Raw genomic sequence first — 20660 nt, 5'->3', positions numbered from 1 at the left:
ATCTCTAGGAGACAGAATGCGTCTCCTTCTTGAGCGGAATGATGGCTGCGTGGTCCCATGGTGTTTATACTTGCATACTATTGTTTGTACAGATGAATGTGGCACCTTCAGGCATTTGGAAATTGCTCCCAAGGATGAACCAGACTTGTGGGAGTCCACAATTTTTTTCTGATGTATTCTTTTGATTCTTTTTTGATTTGATTGATTTCTTCTCCGGGAACCAGCACCTTATCGTGGTGGAGAGGTTTGTGTGCCCTTATGATCCTGAGGGTTGTGTTGTCTGGAGCCATGTGCTCCTGGTAGGGTCTCCCAAGGCAAAGTGGTCTCAGGTGAGGGGCCAGACTAAGAATGGTTCACAATGACTCATGGATAAAACGGCAAAAGGAGGAGTTACCCTGCCCGGAGGATGCCCGGGGCCCCCGTCTGGAGCCAGGCCCAGATGGAGGGCTCGTCGGCGAGCACCTGGTGGCCAGGCTTGTCACGGAGCCTGGCCGGGCACAGCCCGAAGAAGCGACGTGGAACCCCCCTCTACATCCCTTGGGCCCACCACCCATTGGAGGAACCGCAGGAGTCGGGTGCGCTGCCATATGGGCGGCAGTGAAGGCCGTGGGCCTCGACGGACCAGACCCGGGCAGCAAAGGCTTGCTCTGGGGACGTGGAATGTCACCTCACTGGGGGGGAAGGAGCCGGAACTAGTGAGGGAGGTGGAGCGTTACCAGTTGGATCTGGTGGGGCTTACATCGATGCACAGTTTTGGCTCTGGATCCGTACTCCTGGATAGGGGATGGACTCTATTCTTCTCTGGAGTTTCCCAGGGTGTGAGGCGACGGGCGGGTGTGGGGATACTCACGAGTCCCCGGCTGAGCGCCACTACGTTGGAGTTTACCCGGTGGACGAGAGGGTCAGCCTCCCTACACCTACGGGTTGTGGGGAAAACTCTGACTGTTGTCTGTGCATATGCACCGAACAGCAGTTCAGAGTATTCGGCCTTCTTGGAGACCCTGAATGGAGTCCTGAATAGGGCCCCAGTAGGGGACTCCATAGTGATGCTGGGTGACTTCAACGCACACGTGGGAAATGACAGGGACACCTGGAAAGGCGTGATTGGGAGGAACGGCCTCCCTGATCTGAACTCAAGTGGATGTTTGTTATTAGACTTCTGTGCTAGTCATGGATTATCTATAACAAACACCATGTTCGAACATAAGGATGCTCATAAGTGTACGTGGTACCAGAGCACCCTAGGCCGAAGGTCGATGATCGATTTTGTAATCGTGTCGTCGGATCTGAGGCCATATGTTTTGGACAATCGGGTAAAGAGAGGGGCAGAGCTGTCAATCGATCATCATCTGGGAAAGACTCTGGACAGACCTGGGAAGCCCAAGCGAGTAGTGCAGGTGAACTGGGAACGTTTGGAGGAGGTCCCTGTCCGCGAGATCTTCAACTCACACCTCAGGCGGAGCTTTTCAGGCATCCCTGCGGAGGTTGGGGACATTGAACCGGAGTGGGCAATGTTCAAAGCTTCCATTGCCGAAGCCGCGGTGGAGAGCTGCAGCCTCAAGGTTTTAGGTGCCGCAAGGGGTGGTAACCCTCGAACACCGTGGTGGACACTGGTGGTCAGGGAAGCCGTCCGACTGAAGAAAGAGGCCTTCCAGGATTTGTTGTCCTGGAGGTCTCCGGAGGCAGTTGCAAGGTACCGACAGGCCCGAAGGGCTGCGGCCTCGGCCGTGAGGGAGGCAAAGCAGTGGGTGTGGGAAAAGTTCGGAGAAGCCATGGAGAAGGACTTTCGGTCCACACCAAAGTGCTTCTGGAAAACCGTCCGCCACCTTAGGAGGGGAAGCGGGGAACCATTCAAGCTGTATACAGCAAAGATGGGACGCTGTTGACCTCAACCGAGGAGGTTATTGGGCGGTGGAAGGAACACTTTGAAGAACTCCTAAATCCCAACACGCCCTCTATGGTAGAGGCAGAGCCGGAGGATGATGGGGGATCAGATTCTATTTCCCTGGGGAGGTCACTGAGGTAGTCAAACAACTCCGCAGTGGCAAAGCCCCGAGGATTGATGAGATCCGACCAGAAATGCTGAAAGCTTTGGATGTGGAGGGGTGTCATGGATGACACGCCTCTTCAACATTGCGTGGAAATCTGGGACAGTGCCTAAGGAGTGGCAGAACGGGGTGGTGGTTCCCCTCTTCAAAAAGGGGGATCAGAGAGTGTGTGCCAACTACAGGGGTATCACACTTCTCAGCCTCCGTGGTAAAGTTTACTCCAAGGTGCTGGAGAGGAGGGTTCGGCCGATTGTCGAACCTCGGATTGAAGAGGAACAATGCAGTTTTCGTCCTGGCCGTGGAACGACGGACCAGATCTTTACTCTTGCAAGGATCCTGGAGGGGGCCTGGGAGTGTGCCCATCCGGTCTACATGTGTTTTGTGGATCTGGAGAAGGCGTATGACCGGGTCCCCCGGGAGAGACTTTGGGAGGTGCTGCGGGAGTACGGGGTGGGGGGGTCCCTTATTAGGGCGATCCAATCCCTGTACGTCCAAAGCGAGAGCTGTGTCCGGGTCCTCGGCACGAAGTCGAGTTCATTCCATGTGGGGGTTGGTCTCCGCCAAGGCTGCGCTTTGTCACCAATCCTGTTTGTGATATTCATGGACAGGATATCGAGGCGTAGTCGGGGTGGGGAAGGTGTGTGAAGCAGCTGGGATGAGGATTAGCACCTCTAAATCTGAGGCCATGGTTCTCAGCAGGAAACTGATGGAGTGCGTACTCCAGGTAGGGAATGAGGTTTTTCCCCAAGTGAAGGAGTTCAAGTACCTCGGGGTCTTGTTCACGAGTGAGGGGACAATGGAGTGGGAGGTTGGCCGGAGAATCAGGGCAGCGGGGGCGGTATTGCACTCGCTCTATCGCACCGTTGTCACAAAAAGAGAGCTGAGCCGAAAGGCAAAGCTCTCGATCTACTGGTCAATTTTTGTTCCTACCCTCACCTATGGTCATGAAGGTTGGGTCATGACCGAAAGAACTAGGTCGTGAGTACAAGCGGCCGAAATGGGCTTCCTCAGAAGGGTGGCGGGCTTCTCCCTTACAGATAGGGTGAGGAGCTCAGTCATCCGTGAGGAGCTCGGAGTAGAGCCGCTGCTCCTTTGCGTTGAAAGGAGTCAGTTGAGGTGGTTTGGGCATCTGGTAAGGATGCCCCCTGGCCGCCTCCCTAGGGAGGTGTTTCAGGCTCGTCCAGCTGGGAGGAGGCCTCGGGGAAGGCCCAGGACTAGGTGGAGAGATTACATCTCCACACTGGCCTGGGAACGCCTCGGGGTCCCCCAGTCAGAGTTGGTTAATGTGGCTCGGGATAGGGAAGTTTGGGGCCCCCTGCTGGAGCAGCTGCCCCCACAACCCGACTTCGGATAAGCGGTTGAATATGGATGGATTCTTTTGATTTACCCATGATGTCAAGCAAAGAGGCACAGCACAGACTTCAACCTAAATGTATGTAAACATCTGACTTCAGCTGTAGCTGCCTTTATATTTTAGGAAGGGGGTCCCTTACAAGACAATCATATTTTGGAGTCCTTGGCATCAAATAATTTGAAAACAGACATGCTAGATTAAAATTAGTATCCCTTTTATATTTAACAAAATTAAAAAAATTAAAAAAAAATCAGTCAACTCGTGAAACTGCTTATAAAATGTATTAATTTACAATTCTCTATACAAAAAAGAAATATGGTACATTAAGTAGTTAATCTAATTTTCACTTGCAGAATTGTTTATTGCCACAAGGTGGCAGTCAAGTGCAAAAAATTAATAAAGACTGTTGCTAAAATCAGACTATAATGAATATTATTGCATATGCTTTGAAAATATACTAATCAAAATCTAGTTTACCTGCAGCTATCACTTTTTGTCATCAATTCATGCACAGTAGTCCCTAGCAAAAATGTTTGCAAGCAGGACTTATGTAATTTTCAAGTTGAATTAATCTATCGATTTAAGTATTAAAATGAGCAAGGTTTTCCTTTCTCTCCAATAAATAAAACAGTCCCAAATTATAGTTCTAGCAGAGACCTACAATAGGGTGTGGCATTGTTGGAGAGCAGACAGATGGGTTTCAAGTACGGTGGTGGTAGATGGAGGCTTTTTTTCACTGTTATAGACTGTTATGTAAGGAGGGAGAGTCTTCCCACCTCCCCTCACTGTTTTTGTTTTTCTCAATGAGCCAGACTCTCCCTGATGCAGGCCCTGCGCCTGTCCACTAGGCCCCTTTCTTTCCTGGAAGCAGAGACTGGCAGGGGCCACTAAGGGGCAGGTTTGGGGGGAAAGAGAGAATGATTGAGGGAGGGGGTCTCCTTCCCCTTCCCCCTTCCTGCAAATCACATGGCTCCAGACTTGAGCTTCACAGAAACCTCAGATTTGGTCAATCTGGGCACAGCTCTTTTTGAGCATATGCAATACTTGGGTTCAGGTCATTGAGTGCACGGACTGTAAGTCACTGTGGGTGGGAGGTTCTAGGCTGGATTAAGTAGTTTATACCCTGTTCACTGATTATTGATGTAGGCAAAGATTGCAAAGAAAGATGGTATTTGGAGGATATCTCATGTGTGCAAACACCTTGTGGGTTGTGATAAGTACAATTTTGTGTAGCCTAATGTTTTTTGTCTACAATTACTATATTTATGACCAGGGTAAAAATGCTTCCAAATGGAAAATAAACCTCAAATATCTGGAGATAATCTATTATCTAACCGATCTTGAGTTTAGTCTTGTGATATTGTGATCTTGTGCCAAATAGCATAATACAATATGTATATTATGTATTCACATTATTGTTTAATGCTTCAGATCAGTATGCAACAGTATGACAGTTTATTGTTTGCTGGTCTTGAAATGTATACCAGAGATGCTTGAGTGCCAGGAAGCAGGTTCTAATTTCACTCCGCCGTTGTTCAAGGCACTAATCCAAAAATGTAACCTTATAAAAACACAACAATTAGGTTGCCCTTTTTGGTGAGGGCACGAGCTAGGATTACAGTTTTGGTTTAATGAACTCTATGGAGCCAGGTACAACTACTCCATGATGGTCCATGATCCATTTAAGAGGGAGCTACCTATCGCAGGGCAAGGTTTGAAAGGAACAAGTTGCCAAACAGCCCTAAATTGGTTCTACTAGAGTGTGTTATCTGTAGCTGTTATCTGAATATATAATGTAAATGATGAGAAATGGAATTAGTAATAGAAATGTTTGTACATTTCCATTTGAAAACCCGACAATAATATATTTTTCTAGAAATAATATAATTTTTTTTTACTATTTTTATTATTATAATACATAATTTTATTAATAATTAATGTTATTATTAATAATTATTACTATTATAATAAAAAACTATTATTATTAATAATAATAATAATATAATTATTATCATTTTTGGACCCATTTTAGCAGATTAAAGTGTAAATTAAGATAAATTAAGGAATTTAACAATGGAAATGTTAATACATTTCCATGTAAAAACTGACAATAATATATTTTCTATAAGTAGTAATATAATAACAGTAATAATAAATGTTTTATTATTTGAATGATTATTATTAATGTTTAAAAGTAATTATTCATGTTTTTTTATTATAATTATTTGTATCTTGTCTGGACTAAGCTTGTTTTCCATAACTATTATTTCACTATTAAATAAGCTCAACAGCTCAACTCAAGTTAAATCAAAATAGAGTTTAATTTACTTCCTCTTTTTATCTCACAGCTTTGACCTCTGTGGAATGCTTAATCAGCAGGACAAACAAGGGTCACTCTCTACAGCAAGGAAGAGGCACTAAACTTTCTGTAACATAAACACTTTCAGATTCTTTACAATGGATAGAGAAAGTACTGTCGCAAACCTAAACTGTGTGCTAAAAAGTACTTATTTATTACATATATATATATATATATATTACAAACATGAAAAAATAAATAAACAGTATGGTTTAGATAGGATACATTTTATATTATGCATTCTAAACCCAAGGGCTTTTTTCTGATTCCATGCCTTTTACCTCATGGAGTTGCAAAATAACTTTTTCAAAAGCAGATTATGTTTTGTAACTCTACTGCTTACACTTATTTTAGTCACATATCTGACATCTGCACAACTTCCACATTTCTAAAACTAGGAATGTAAACACTGGTACCATTCTTGTTGATGTCTTGGTTTTGTGGTATAGAATTGGTCCCATTTGGGAATAGTCAGGAATAGATTTCCAACACAGTAGATCTTGGCAGTACTCAGACTCATAAAACTGAGGTTGCTGTACCTCTCATCACTAATGTTTACCTCAACCACTATTCTCATAACTAAAATAAAAAATCTAATAAACAACATGCGAGGAAACAGAGAATACATTTTTGTTTGAAAACATGCCCAAATTGGATGCCATTGTACAAAATTAACACTACAGCATTAATCGCGACCTAGTTCTTTCGGTCATGACCCAACCTTCATGACCATAGGTGAGGGTAGGAACAAAAATTGACCGGTAGATCGAGAGCTTTGCCTTTCGGCTCAGCTCTCTTTTTGTGACAACGGTGCGATAGAGCGAGTGCAATTGTGCAACATTAATGGGAATTATTAACTGCAGTAAATGCAGTTGCATGTTTACAGTAATTAGTTACATTATTTAATGAAATTAATCTAAGTGGGTTGCACATAATACATGGCAATTAAGGTGTGAAAATGGGTCAAGTAGGACTAGGTGATAAGCAGCATAATGTCATAGGACAAAATATGTATTTCAACCAGAGGCATTTTTTATTTTCATGCAGCTCACTATTACAGTTTTACATCAATGCCTTCTCTAAGCCAAAATTCTTTCATGGATATCATGAAATATTGTTGTCAAAGCAAACATGTTGTTATCCAAGTGGTAACATGGTTTGTGAAACTTGATGATTTTGAAGATTTAGAATTGTTTTGAAGTTTACACCTTTGCAGAGATTTTAGTGTTTTTACTGTAATAAATATGCATGCTTGAATAAACATCAAGCTTGCATTAAATGCAGTAGCCTAATAAAAACATAGCATTCAAAACTCAATAATAAACAACTTGTATAATAATAATAATAATAAAGACATGGTTGTTTATGTTATGTATGCATTAATTATTAAACACTTAAAAAAGTTATTTTCCTTTCATTTAAGTTCTGTCAAATAATTTCTAGTTCGTTGGAATTGTGCAATTTTATTTTTAGCTGATATTTTAAAATGAGCAATATTTATCAATATTTTACAATTACAGTTACGATGAGAAGGGAAAGGAGGCAGACTGGGTGTCATATATATTTTTTTTTTAAACAAAGTTTTTCAAATATTACCAATTCAGCCGCATCCCTCAATTCCTTAGCAATTTCCTCAATTTTTAATTAGCATCCCGACACTGTTATTTAGATTTGATATGACTACTGCTGCCGCAGACTACTGATTCCAACAAAACCAGCACTGGAATGATTTCAGAGTGGAGCGTGCAATGTACAGAAGAATTATTTAGCTCCTCCCACGTCCTGGAGATCCAATCCGAAACAACCAGCTGTTTCAAGGCGCCCCTCCGAGTCCTTCCAGAGCAAAACAATGCACGGATAAACATTTAAATCGTAAATTATCGGCCATATTCGATTATTTTCTCCACAAATTATAAATCCGAGCAAATTGGCCGTATATTTTTGTAAAGTACGACGTTGGATATAGCCCAGTTATGGGGTTGTTTATCTGTAGTAAGGGGAACTTGAAACCGCCCCTTGCCCCATGTCCTCGGTTGTTTTTCTTCTTTCTCTTGGATTCTCCATGTTGTCGGAGAAAACGTGAGGGCTTCACCTAGACAAGAGGGGGCAACGGATAAATATACAAGCAATGAAGTAAACTGAGATGCGAAGCCTAGAGAATAGCAGATAAGAGAAAAGAAAAACAAAGAGCCATGCCCCTCCCATGTGGAATAGAATAGAAGGCGGGAATAAATAAATATCAAAATAATTTGTCTCCGTAGATCCGAGATATTTTTGCGCTGACGAGAATTATTAATTTCAAGCGTCGCTAGCTATTAATGCCACTAAATGCGGTCCGACTGTTTGTCGCCGAAAAAGGTTGGTTGGACGTTGAGGGCTGTGCGTTTGTTAGATGGAAAGTTCGATCATCACTCAAGTGCAGAGAGAGGATTCTCGGTCGCCTTCAAAAACAGGTAGGCAATGCACTGTTACATATGAAATGGCAGTGTTTCAGCGCTGTGAACACAAACCGTACTCTTTGTTGTCGGATAATCTCTTTTTGGCAAAAGCGCGATGTGAGATTCGAATTTCGAACGCGTTCGATGCTCGCGCAGTACAGTTGGCATTTGCGAAATAGAGCTGATTGACATGTCACATTGTGGAGCGGAATTCGTTTCGCTCTTGAACGTTGACAGTATTTCACATCACAGGATATATATACATATGCCTACATTTTGTTTTGTTTGTGTGACTTTGTAAGGCTATGTATTCCATCTCAGGGTGGCTGCTGATCCTTTATTTTATTATTACACACGTTTTGCTGTTTAAAACGTTTATGTAATATAACCTTTTAAAAGGATTTTAGACGACCCCTTGATCATACTTAAATGTATTTCTTTCTGTATTATGAGATGTTTCCCCTGTATTTATTGTTCATTCTTACAGTAGATACGATCATCACGATCATCACTCAAGTGCTGATGGTTTTGATGTTTTAAAACGGGTCGTTTATCCTAACAGAGTTCCTTGTCGTTGAAAGAATCTGCTGTTTCCTATTTTATGATGTTAAACAGGTGATGTTTCATAACTTGGTTAATGGTAATTCGAGTGACACATTTTATTAACATTGTGCTGATTATATTTCTAAAACACACGTTTGCTACGCTCGCATATCTTATACACTACCTCACTGAAGTAAAACGACGAAAATATAATTTAAGCGTGGAAAACATGGGCCTAATTGAGAGCGCAAGGTGCCGCGGAGGAATGCACAAACACACCCCTCAGCACACGCCCTCCATCCGCCGCGCGACGAACAGACGCTACGGTTACACAAATGTAAGCCAGAAGGCCTTAATTCGTTTGAACGATAGGGTGTGTGATTTTTTTTATAGTAAATGCCACAGTGTTCTGCAGAAAATACATAGTAGCCATTTTGTCTACTTACTTACTGCCTGGCGGACCTGCTGCCTATCCTCTCGACTGTGTGTTGACATGCGCTTCGACCCAGTGTTTATCTTGTATCTCGCAAATATGTGCGCAGTTTTGCGCTTATTATAGACCTGACGTAAATACTTAGGATGTGAAAGCTGTCGTAATAGTGTGTCCATATGCTATTGATGTTAATAAGGCTGTTATTACAGATGTTTATGACCAATGCATTAGTGAATTAAGAGCAGCCATTATTTTTGAAATAGCCAAGACAAGTATGTAGAAATGTGTGGAACACCCCTTGAACACAGTTGCACATGCTTGCATCCGTGTCCAATTACCAGACTGTGCAATATGTCTAATATATGACTTGTATGTGGCCATGACAGCAAAGATTCAAAAATTATAGCGCTCAGAGTGTGAACAAACACTAATGTGCAATGTAAACAGAGGTCTAATAATGTTTTGCAAGGTTGCGTTATGTATTGCTTTCTGTAGTTTTTTGATTTACAGTCTTGACGAGTTCGATCCGTTTATAATTTAAAATTTAGAAAATATAAAAATGTGAAAAGCAAGGATTAAAGTGTTTTCATTTGTTATTTAGATGAGCGTTATCCATCTCCATGGTTTAGTTGCACTTGAACTGTGCTGGGTAGTAACGGATTACATGTAATGTGGATTACATAATCAGATTACAAAAATCAAGTACTTGTAATTAGATACGATTATATTTAAAAAATTATCTTAATCAGATTACAGTTACTTTTGTATGGATTACATTATTACATATTAATCAGGCAACGGCAGTAATTTGTTCATAATTTATTTATCCCTCTATTTCCTCTTTTTTCTGTTTTAAATTTGTCAAATATTTTGGGGAGAATTACTCACACAAAACTGCTACTAGCCACCAGCCATAATTACACTGAAGATGGAGCACTAATCCCCATAAAAATGCCGAACCGATGGCATTGGTGCAGTAACGTTTTTTTAGTTTCACAAATGGCTTTTTGTACTTAATTTTTTTTACATGAATGCGCTTTAGCGACAACTTCTGAGACAGTTTTTTTTTCCTGTAAATTCACCCCCAAAAAATAGTCTTATCTATTATTACCACACGTGCATGCCGTTTGTAATGCCAAAATTGACGGAGTAAGAGCATTTTAATTGCCTGTTTTTATTACACTCAGAAACAGACAACTAGTGAGTAAAACACAAATGTACAAAAAAGAATAATATCAATTCACATATTTTTATTTATTAAGTAAGCTTTCTTTTTTTGCGTTTAATCAACATTGTCAAAATGGTTCAAGATTACCCAACTCAAATACATGTGAATGCATGACGTCATCAGTAATTAAAAAGCAATCTTATTAGATTTTTGTCTGATATAACATTGCCAATCTTATTCCCTTTGTTTTCAGATCTCTGCGCTTTAGATACATGTAACACAAGTAAGAATAAAACTTCTCTTAAAGAAAGGTTCTGAAGTGAACTGAAAGGCTTTGGGGACAGGTTTGTATTTACAAGATTCTTCATAAAGTGGCTTAATTACAGATATCAAGCACATGTTTCCTTAACTGATTCCTTGGAGTCCAGCAGCTACACTGATACATTGAAACTCAAATTCTAGCTTGACATTTATTTAACCTTTTTTTAGTCTTGACAAAAGTACCAGTACTTTGGTACTAAATTAAAAAAGATGTAGCGATACCAGTGTTTCTGCAGTAATGGTAGTACAGAGCACCTACTCTATCCGGTACCAGCGTGCAATATGACTGACACACGACAAAATGCTCACAGGCTTATTTTGAATGCATGCTCTGTTACTCCTTGTACACCGAAATGGACAATTAATCCAGGTGACATGTCCTAGCCTGATTTATTAAACCACTGAAGGCTGCGATCTTGGCGTGGATGAGAAGCATACTTTAAATTAATGTATTAATCCAACTACATACTCTGGAAACTCCACAGACATTGAGAATCGTTCACGTTGTTTGAGATGACGAAGTAGAGCACTAATCCACAGTGAAGCACGCAACACATGTAAACTATATATTTATGTAATTAAATCACAGCAATTGCGCTTTAATCTCAACTCAAGTTTGTTTATAAAGCATTTAAAACAACAGAGTTGACCAAAGTGTTTCACAGTAATAACATTTAAAATATAGCATTTCAAAATTACCACATACACAAACACCAGTAGTCTAAAATACAACCACTCCAAAACTGTGTCTTACATTTCATTTGTTGTGGACAAATGTAAAAAGGACAATGTAAAAAAATGAGACTTAGAGCTTAGACAATAGTCCTTTTTCACACTGCGGGTTTTGGAATGCAGAAGTAAACGTTTGCACGGTAAACTTTGACAGCGGTGAATGGGAGATCACAGCAAATATTATATTCACTTACCCATTTGCTCCAAGACCAAAAGAAAAAATCCACTATTATATTTAAATGACTTTCCAGAAGAGGAAAAAAAAATAATGAGCGGTGGATTAAGACAGTAAAATGTGAGAAGATGCCAAATGTACTGTCACTCTGTCAGCAGCTGTAATAGAAACCCCCCCGCAGCTGTGGAAATTCAGTTTTTAAAACTAATTCCAGGGTAATATAACACAGAGCATAATGTTATAAATATACACGCAATATTTAAAAAATGTATAACATAAAAAAAAAATAGATTTACGCTGATAAATAAGGCGGAAATGCATCATTGCAGTCTGTGAAAAAGGTCTATGATCACACTGAGCCATATTGCAAACTGTTTATCCGATAAAGTGAACCTTCTGGCAAAAAACACACATCATAATAAAAGCATGATTAAAAAAAGAAGCTTGATCCTTGAAATTGAAGACATTAAATAAAGAAATTAAATAAAAATATATTACAAATGTATAGTAAATTGTAATATTCTCTGTAATAATAATAATAACAACAATAATTTATCACAATCAAGACAGCTGTTGAATAAAAGTTTGTCAAACAAAATGCAATGACATGTTAAAAAAATTCTATTTTCACTTATTAAAATAGAATTAATTGATTAGACACCATTTTGATGATTAAAATAAACTTTAAAACATGTTCTGGAAAATAATAATAATTATTAAAAATAACTAAACTTATGTGTTCAAAATTGGTATCGAGAACCGTGAAATGTCACTGTATCGGTACAGACTACTGAAATTTTGGTACGGTGACAACACTACCTTCTTTAGATCTTTATTATCTAGGAAATGTCAGTCAGATGATGTCACCAAGAGGACCAAACATTAAAACGTTTGAAAGTTTTTAGCATTTATATGTTTACTTTTATTCTGTGTTGTTCAGAAAATTTATTTAAAAAAAAGATACACAGTCTCTCATTTGATTAAGTTCGTAATCCCTTACCACTTACACAGTTTTGAACAGAACCTTTGACGGCCATTAAAATAACCCATTCCTCCTTTCACACTGCTTAGAATGCTGTGCGATATTGTTCCATCTGCATGTGACAAAGAAAGTAGATTTAAATCATGGATAATTTTCCTTCAGTCCTTTTGTTAAGCAGGGCTTTATCAGTGAGTGTACAGATGGGCAAATACAGCAGAGTAAATGATGACGAAGGAGGCCATTTTCTCTCATCCTCTCTCCGCTGTACATGCTGCTCGTATGTTACATAAGATAATTCCTATGGCTAAATAAGCCCTCAAAGGCACTAAGAGGAAGAAAAAGTGCATGGATTGAAAATGAGGATCAACCTCAGCTTACTTTGTCCATCATGATGGTCAGTTCCTTCAGATGAGAAAACTAAATAATAGAAGTCATTACTAGAATGCACATTAATTATTGTTCGAAAAAAAAAAAACAGATACATTGCATGGCGTACTTTCATATGCAAGAGCTTTTAGGTCTACTTTTTCATATTTGCTTCCTCAAAACCTTAACAGACAAGTCTGGACAAAATCATGTTTCACTTAAATGCAAATATTTGGAAGCAAAAGTATGCAGAAGCCACTAAATATGCAGTGAGACCTAAGTCCTCTGTAATGAAGGGCAAAGCTTGCTACAGATACATTGCTACAGTCATTTTACATACATACAAAATCATTACATACAAAACAAATCTTATTTCTGTTTCTAGGAGTTGTGTCTGTGGCATATGCACTTCTAGAACTTGTTTCTGCCAGACTCTACTGTGATGAAATGGCTGGAGTGGTGTGTGTGTGTGTGTATATGTGTGTGTGTGCTCCGAAGGTACAGCTGAAATGTGTGGGCTTTCCCGCCCTCTGAGATTATATAACATATACCAGCCGTGGCCAGCAGTCTCATTTAAAACAGATTTTCTGTTTCTGTGCAACGTGTGCCATCTCTGGAGAAGGGTGGCTGAGCAGTTGGTCATTCCGATGTTAATATGCACTCCGTTTACTGATGCAAACATACATTTAATTCCAGTGCTCTGAATTATTTAAAAGTTATGTCAAGTGCCAGTCGCATACTTGTTGCAAATGTAACTAGCAAGTAGCGGGGAATATTGGTTGCATGTGGCACAAGATCTGTCTTCTTGTTTAAGAGTAAATTGAGTTGTAAATTGAGGAAATTGAATTCTCAAAAATGTGCATTCATGCACTCTGTGTGAGGTATGACAATAACATGTTTTGTTATTTTTGTTGTCGCTTTGTTGAGCTTCAAGTGGGATTGTTTTAGACCTGCAACAACTAATCAATAAAGTTCATAATGAAAATGGTCAACAACAAATGTAATTAACGATTAATTGTGTATTTGCACTATACATGGAGAAACTAAATAAGTGATGTCGCTTTACAGTGGCGAGAAATGCATCTCCATGGAAACAGCACATTTGAAAAAAAGCGTTAACCAAACAGAGTACAATAAAGAAAGGGAGCACAATAAAGATGCACTTAATAATTGAAAAAATTTTACTCCTAAAGAAATCAATTGTAATTTTTAAATATATGATCAAAGTTATTGTGCCTTTAACTATATAATAATTAACTTAAAAAAAATAATAAGTTAATTGGTTAACGGGTAGTTACCTTGAAGTATACGGTAAAAAGTTATAATATATTTAAATAGAAAATACATGCAATTTTACAGTAAAATGCTGTAAAAAATGTATGTAAAAAGTATGATTTTCCTGTATAATTAACTATAAAAATTCACATTATATATGTTTCTTATTTTTAATATCAGTTATGTTCTTTGGGGTGTTCTGTGTTATATTTGATGTAGTTTAGTTAATGTTTATTGTATTATTTTAATTTCACTTGTGTTACCCTGATGGTGTATGTGTGAGTGACACTGAGCACTGTCTCTACATGTTTACTGATCATTGCTCCTGGAAGGGCCACTATTGGTGAACTTCATGTCGTCATGTGCCCTTCTGTAATTACAATGGTGATTAACAATACATTATAAAGTGAAAAGCAGATTTTTACAGTCTCAGAAGGTTAATTTATCAAGTTTATAATTTAATAATATAAACAGTAATGCACTGTAAAATATATAGGCCTAGGCACCAAAATTACATTCTGTAAAGCCTGAAACGTGGTTACCGCGTTTTTCATGGTAAATCTCTGGCATCCAAGGCTGCCGGTAATTTACCGTAAATTTTTTATAGTGTATGTTTTGAATGAACCGGATTTTAATTTATATCCAACAAATAATGTAAATAATAGTATTTTTATGAGACCAGTACCAAATGAAAATAAGATATAATACAAAATATGTGAAACATTTATTTAAATCTGAGTAAATGAAGAAAAGATGAATTGAGTTATCAAAATAGTTGTTTGCAGCAGCCGTAGATTGTTTTATAAACCACACACCAGTAACCTTTTTTATAGTATTTAACTCAGTTGATGAAAGTAGATAATGTAAAAATGATATTTTATTGTGTTGCCCTTTAAACAGATCAGGTGAATAATTCCTCGCTTCGGAAACCTGGAAGTCGGAACATCTTCAAAAAGCTCATCTGTTGCCTTCGACCTCAAGATCCCCAACTGCCAACATCACCTACCCATGATGCCTTGTTAGCACCCGAGGACAATGGGACCATTGCCAAAGTATTAATAGAGTTACCTTTAGTTACCATTTAATTCCTTTTTTATGACACATCAAATTAGTCATTTTTAACTCTTAAAAATTACTAAAGTAAAACATGTTTAATATGTATAAGGACTAGATAAAAAATATATATTTTATGATTTAGGCATTGCAATTTCATAACAAAGTTCCATCACATTAAATTGAGTAATCTTTACAAAAAAACTAAACTAAATATTTTACGTTTTATGAATTTATTTCATTTGTTTTTTTGTGTGTGTGTGTGTGTGTGTGTGTGTGTGTGTGTGTGTGTGTGTGTGTGTGTGTGTGTGTGTGTGTGTGTGTGTGTGTGTGTGTGTGTGTGTGTAACAGTAGCTACCTGTGCTATGAACAAAGTTTTGTCTGCCAACTTCATATGGTAGCATCTAAATGAACTGGTCAAGAGTATTATCTAATATGATTCAACCAGTATATTTTGGGTTGTACCAACAATAGTCATTTTTAAGGGCCAGATCAGTTAGAAATAGCCAGCAGCTACTAACAATTGTGCCGTTTCACTTTTTACAGTGTAAACAAATGAAAACAACATTTCTTATTGATCATTATTTATCAATAAGAAGACTGATTAATGCGTTGAGCAGGAAACATATTCATAGTGACAAGTGGCTTGGCCAGTTGTCCTCCTGTTCTGCATTTTTGCTACATTGTAAACAAATGCATTGTCCTGACCAGTGGAATGAACGTGTTGAATTCTTTTGGTTGAGGAAATACAAAAGATTACATATAACACCAAAATAATTCCCCTCTTCTGTTTTAGTTTTTCCGAAATCAAATATACAGTGAACAGACAATATACATAAAACAATAATGCCGTGGAAGATTTTTTTTTTTTTTCTCCAGTCAGAAAGCTGTTACAAGCTCACATGGTTAGGAAATAATAAAAATATGGTCTGTGTGGAAACACTGATACTCATCAGAAGAGTTGTGGTCTCATCTCCAGATTCCAGGGGAGTGTCTTCTGCCAGCAGTGATCTCTAGGGACCAAGGAAAGATCTGTGTGGTTATAGATCTGGATGAAACACTGGTGCATAGCTCCTTTAAGGTATTCCTAGTTGAGCATTAAATATTGCATGAGATTGCATACTCGTTTCAATGGGTCTCTGAAGGAAATTGCTAATAAAATAGATATTTGTCTGTAAAGAAATTAAGTTACATGCAGCATTTTTATTGAGTAATGACATAGAATCACAAGATAGAGAAGTATAATTAATATGCAGAATATAAATATTATAAGTTCATAAAATATCCACATTTAACAGCACATTTAAGTTATATAAATATGCAGGCATATTATTGCAAACAGGCAGTTCTATCGCAACAATGTTTATGTATCCAATTTGTGTTTTTGTAGCCAATAAGCAATGCAGATTTCATTGTGCCTGTGGAGATTGAGGGGACCACACACCAGGTGAGATCTGATAAATGTTTGTATATGTGAGAAGCACTGGTAATCCCCTGCCAGTGCACTAGTGATTCTTAATGACTTGCACTATGCGCTGTGCCTGAGGAAAGAATGCGGATGTTTTTCACATTGAAAAATGAATGATGAGCACCCTCTGCTGGACTGAGGTGAGAAGAGAGCTTTGGCAATGGAGGAGGATTGTGATGTCCTGTATTCAAGCAATCAAATAAGACATTTGCCAAAAAGCTTAAAGATTTTTTGTTTCAATCACAGATAAAAACAAAATACAATAGTTTTGGAGACAAAGAAAGCAGTATGACCTGAATACTAGTGTTTTTAATGTGAGGCGACTGAGCTTTCATCTTTCTTGAAAAGTTTTTTTAGGCCTTTTTGGTTGTCGTCTTTCTAATATTTAATTGGAAACCTGCATTTGGCTTTTGCCTGGTTCAAGTAATCCAGGATAGGTTAGTTCCCACTAGTACGGCCTATTCTTGATTACTTGTTTCAGGATGAGGCTACCAGCGACAGCACTGTAAGCACCACAGTGCACTACAGAACGTTTTATGATGTTTTATTATTTACATTTTCGTATTAAAGAATTTTAAAACTTCATATAGTAGTGAACTTTACATCTAATATATCGGTGATGTCAACTATGTCAAACACAATAACAAAAAACACTTATGTTTTAGGTGTATGTGTTGAAGAGGCCATATGTGGATGAGTTTCTCCGGAGGATGGGAGAACTGTTTGAATGTGTTCTGTTCACTGCCAGCCTTGCTAAGGTATCGATTTTCAAATCTTTTCAAACTCTGACCAGGGTGGTAGAACATTAAGAAATAAAAGAGATACCGTAAAAAAAGCTGTTGTTTGTGATTCACCAGCCAAATGGAATTAGCAGGGTTCCCAGTCATTTATAACCTAGAAATATGATGGAATTTGATGGAAATTATGATTTCCTGGCCTGGAGAAAAAATTTAATAAATAAAAACATAAAAATGACAACAACAACCAAATAAAAATGCATGTATAGATTTGCTTAGCCCTAAAATATTTAATTAGCTAAGTATTGCTTTTTGTGAGTGTAGTTGTAGTAGCATGAGGGACTGGAAAATTGTTGGCAAAGTCCTGGAAAAGTCATGGAAATTCACTGCTGTGTGAACTGTTTTAGTGCCCTCATAGTGTTGCTTATACCAGCTTTCAAATGTATGCTCTACTTCTGTATTGATCCAAACTTGCAGATCCAATGCAGTTCTCTTAAGTCCATCCCTCCTTCTCCTCTATCCTTTTTATCCCTCTGGTAGTATGCAGACCCAGTGACTGATCTGCTGGATAAGTGTGGTGTGTTTCGGACGCGGCTGTTTCGTGAATCTTGCGTGTTCTATCAAGGCTGCTATGTTAAAGACCTGAGTCGCCTCGGCCGTGAGCTCCACAAAACTCTGATCCTGGACAACTCCCCTGCCTCCTACATCTTCCACCCTGAGAATGCTGTGGGTTTCATTTTCCTGCTGCCTTTATTGAACCCTGCCCTTGGTTTCTAGATTCACCCTCTTGCCATTTTACAGAAATGTAATGTTTCATGCATTGTGTACAGTATTGGGGATTTTACATAATATATACAGTGGGGTTCAAATGTGCATATTGGAAATCTGGGACTGAGAATCTCATTTAAACTTGGAAACAAAGTTTAAGTATTTAAAAAACAAATTGAAAACAAGAAATGTCATGACGTAAAATTATGTCATTAAAGCAAAAGTGTGACATACCAAATATTAAAGGAATATTTCTGGTTCAATACAATTGACAGCATCTGTGGCATAATGTTGATTGCCACACATAATTTCAACGTGTCCCTCCTTTTCTATGTAAAAAAAAATAAAAAAAGGCAAAACTTGCAGTTACAGCGAGACACTTACAACGGAAGTGATTGGAGCCAGTTTCAAAAGAATAGCCACAAGATGTAAACAGTACGCATGCCAACAATACACATTGCTTACCAAGCTTCTCTGTGTAAAGTTATATTTTACATCATTGTTGCTATGATTACGTAATGCTGTTAACCCTGTAATCCCAGTAAACAATGATTTAATCAACTCCACAGCTCAAATAATATCCAACTTTTTACAGAAGAATTCATAAAAGTGCTTTTATAAAATTGTAAGCTTTACATTTCTGCCTTTAAACCCTCCAAAAATTGCCCCCATTTACTTCTATTGTAAGTGGGGTTTTGTTTTTGTTGTAATCAACATTTTGCCACAAATGTTGTCAGCCGAGCTTAACTGGTATTGGATGCAGATGCAGAATACTCCTTTAATTATATAAAGTAGTTTACAATTTGTATCCTTAATACACTCATATAATGACTTATATTTTTATAATTACATGCATTTTGTTTGAAATGCTAACTTTTAGAGGTATGTAAAAACCTCTTTCTTTTACAGGTTCCTGTAATGTCCTGGTTTGATGATTCAGATGACACAGAGCTGCTGCACCTCATCCCAGTATTTGAAGAGTTGAGTCAGGCTGATGATGTCTATAGCAGACTAGAACAACTCAGGGGTCCATAATCCCTACACTTACAGACCACATCAAACCTCCATCTTGCATTGCACTGACTGCAAATCACATGCAAGTGGCTCATGTGACAGTAGGCTCCGCCCTCTGACCTGAAAACAAACAAGAAAGCTTTAAATTCTACTGAACATAGAGAAATGTGCAGTACTAATACTTGGATGATATTTTGGTCAGAGGCCAACTGTCTCGGTCATAGAGCTTGCCTTTTGCAAAACCACTTTACACATTTTGTATTTTTTTTAGCATTTTATACATTTGTAATGCCATCTTTTGGGAGATTAAAATAGATGCTGTTGAAAAAGACAATACATAGGGTATAATCAAGTCATTAGCCAACAGTGCAGCTGAAGTCAATGTATTATGCTATACAACTGCACAATGTGTAAGCACAATGTACTTTCAGGCCAGTGTCTCTATGCAAGCTCTACCTGAACACATGCTCACATGTTCATTTACATCTATTCATACTTTCAATATTTAAAGGAAACCTGGTGTTTCTAATGTATTCCGGATAAAAATTGTGAAATGGCCAAAATGGTAGAAATTTTATATTAATTATCCAACATGCCATGCATTTTTTTTATTTTTATAAATGCTAATGTGACACCAAGGACTCATACAGTCTTGTTTTGGAAAACAGTCCTATTACTTTACAAAGACATTTTATCAGCAGAGTAAATGGCAGAGGTGCATTAACATGGCCTTTAATGAAATACCTGTTTTGAACACAGTTTCATGTGAATTACAACCACACTGTTGATTTAATTTAACACTTTCTATATGTATATTTAAGTGGCCTTATCTCTGTTTTAAGTGTACTTGATAAAAGAGGTTATGATACGTGAGGGGTAGAATTAACCACATAGAATGAACCAAAGAGATTTATCTTATTCAGTTCATGTCTAACTCTGAGGGTTTACATCATGCTGTATTTATTGCAGACAACTACGAATACTGTCCATCATCTTATATGTGTATATTTGGTTAAACTTTAATTAAAATCTTTATACAAAACCATTTCGTATCATCTCTGGCATAGACCAGATGCTCCACCTCTTTATTACAATCTTGTTTTCATTGTAGTACAAGCATTCAAAATGGCAGTGGTTATATATATATATATATACACAACAGTGTTCAAATGGTGGTCTCTTGGCTTTGTGTTCAAAAATGGACATGCCTTTAATAAGGTTTGTGTTATGTAATATTTTTTTACTTTTGTATTGCTGACAATAAAAATTTGTCCTGTACAATTATTACTGTATTTCTCCATGTTCCATTATAGTAAATTCCAACTTTTTTTTTTTCTTTTGCATCTCGACGAGCCTGACATTTGCTCAACCAACGGCTTGACTTTTTTGGTAAAAAAAATTAATACCTATAAATAACAGGTGAATA

At 38.1% G+C, this 20660-nt stretch overlaps 1 protein-coding gene across 1 annotated transcript; it reads left to right on the top strand.

Moving 5' to 3' along the window:
• The first annotated feature begins 7820 nt into the window (after positions 1-7820).
• On the top strand, positions 7821-20518 carry LOC127629120 (carboxy-terminal domain RNA polymerase II polypeptide A small phosphatase 2-like). Its single transcript, XM_052106199.1, has 7 exons — positions 7821-8214; positions 15095-15246; positions 16227-16328; positions 16638-16694; positions 17381-17473; positions 17993-18178; positions 19130-20518. Exons 1-7 carry the CDS (start codon positions 8154-8156, stop codon positions 19253-19255), a joined length of 777 nt encoding a protein of 258 aa, XP_051962159.1. The 5' UTR covers positions 7821-8153; the 3' UTR covers positions 19256-20518.
• Positions 20519-20660: the final 142 nt, after the last annotated feature.

This window comes from Xyrauchen texanus, chromosome 35, assembly GCF_025860055.1.
Source record: "Xyrauchen texanus isolate HMW12.3.18 chromosome 35, RBS_HiC_50CHRs, whole genome shotgun sequence".
Lineage (NCBI taxonomy): Eukaryota > Metazoa > Chordata > Actinopteri > Cypriniformes > Catostomidae > Xyrauchen > Xyrauchen texanus.
The sequence above is the reverse complement of the archived record's forward strand: the minus strand, read 5'-3'. Positions and strand labels throughout refer to the sequence as shown.

Bases quoted from the DNA above. Each gene is read 5' to 3' on its own strand.
- LOC127629120 (XM_052106199.1), top strand. From the start codon at position 8,154: ATGGAAAGTTCGATCATCACTCAAGTGCAGAGAGAGGATTCTCGGTCG. The intron at 8,215-15,094 runs GTAGGCAATGCA...CCCTTTAAACAG, and splicing joins TCGGTCGCCTTCAAAAACAG to ATCAGGTGAATAATTCCTCG. The intron at 17,474-17,992 runs GTATCGATTTTC...TCCCTCTGGTAG, and splicing joins TCACTGCCAGCCTTGCTAAG to TATGCAGACCCAGTGACTGA.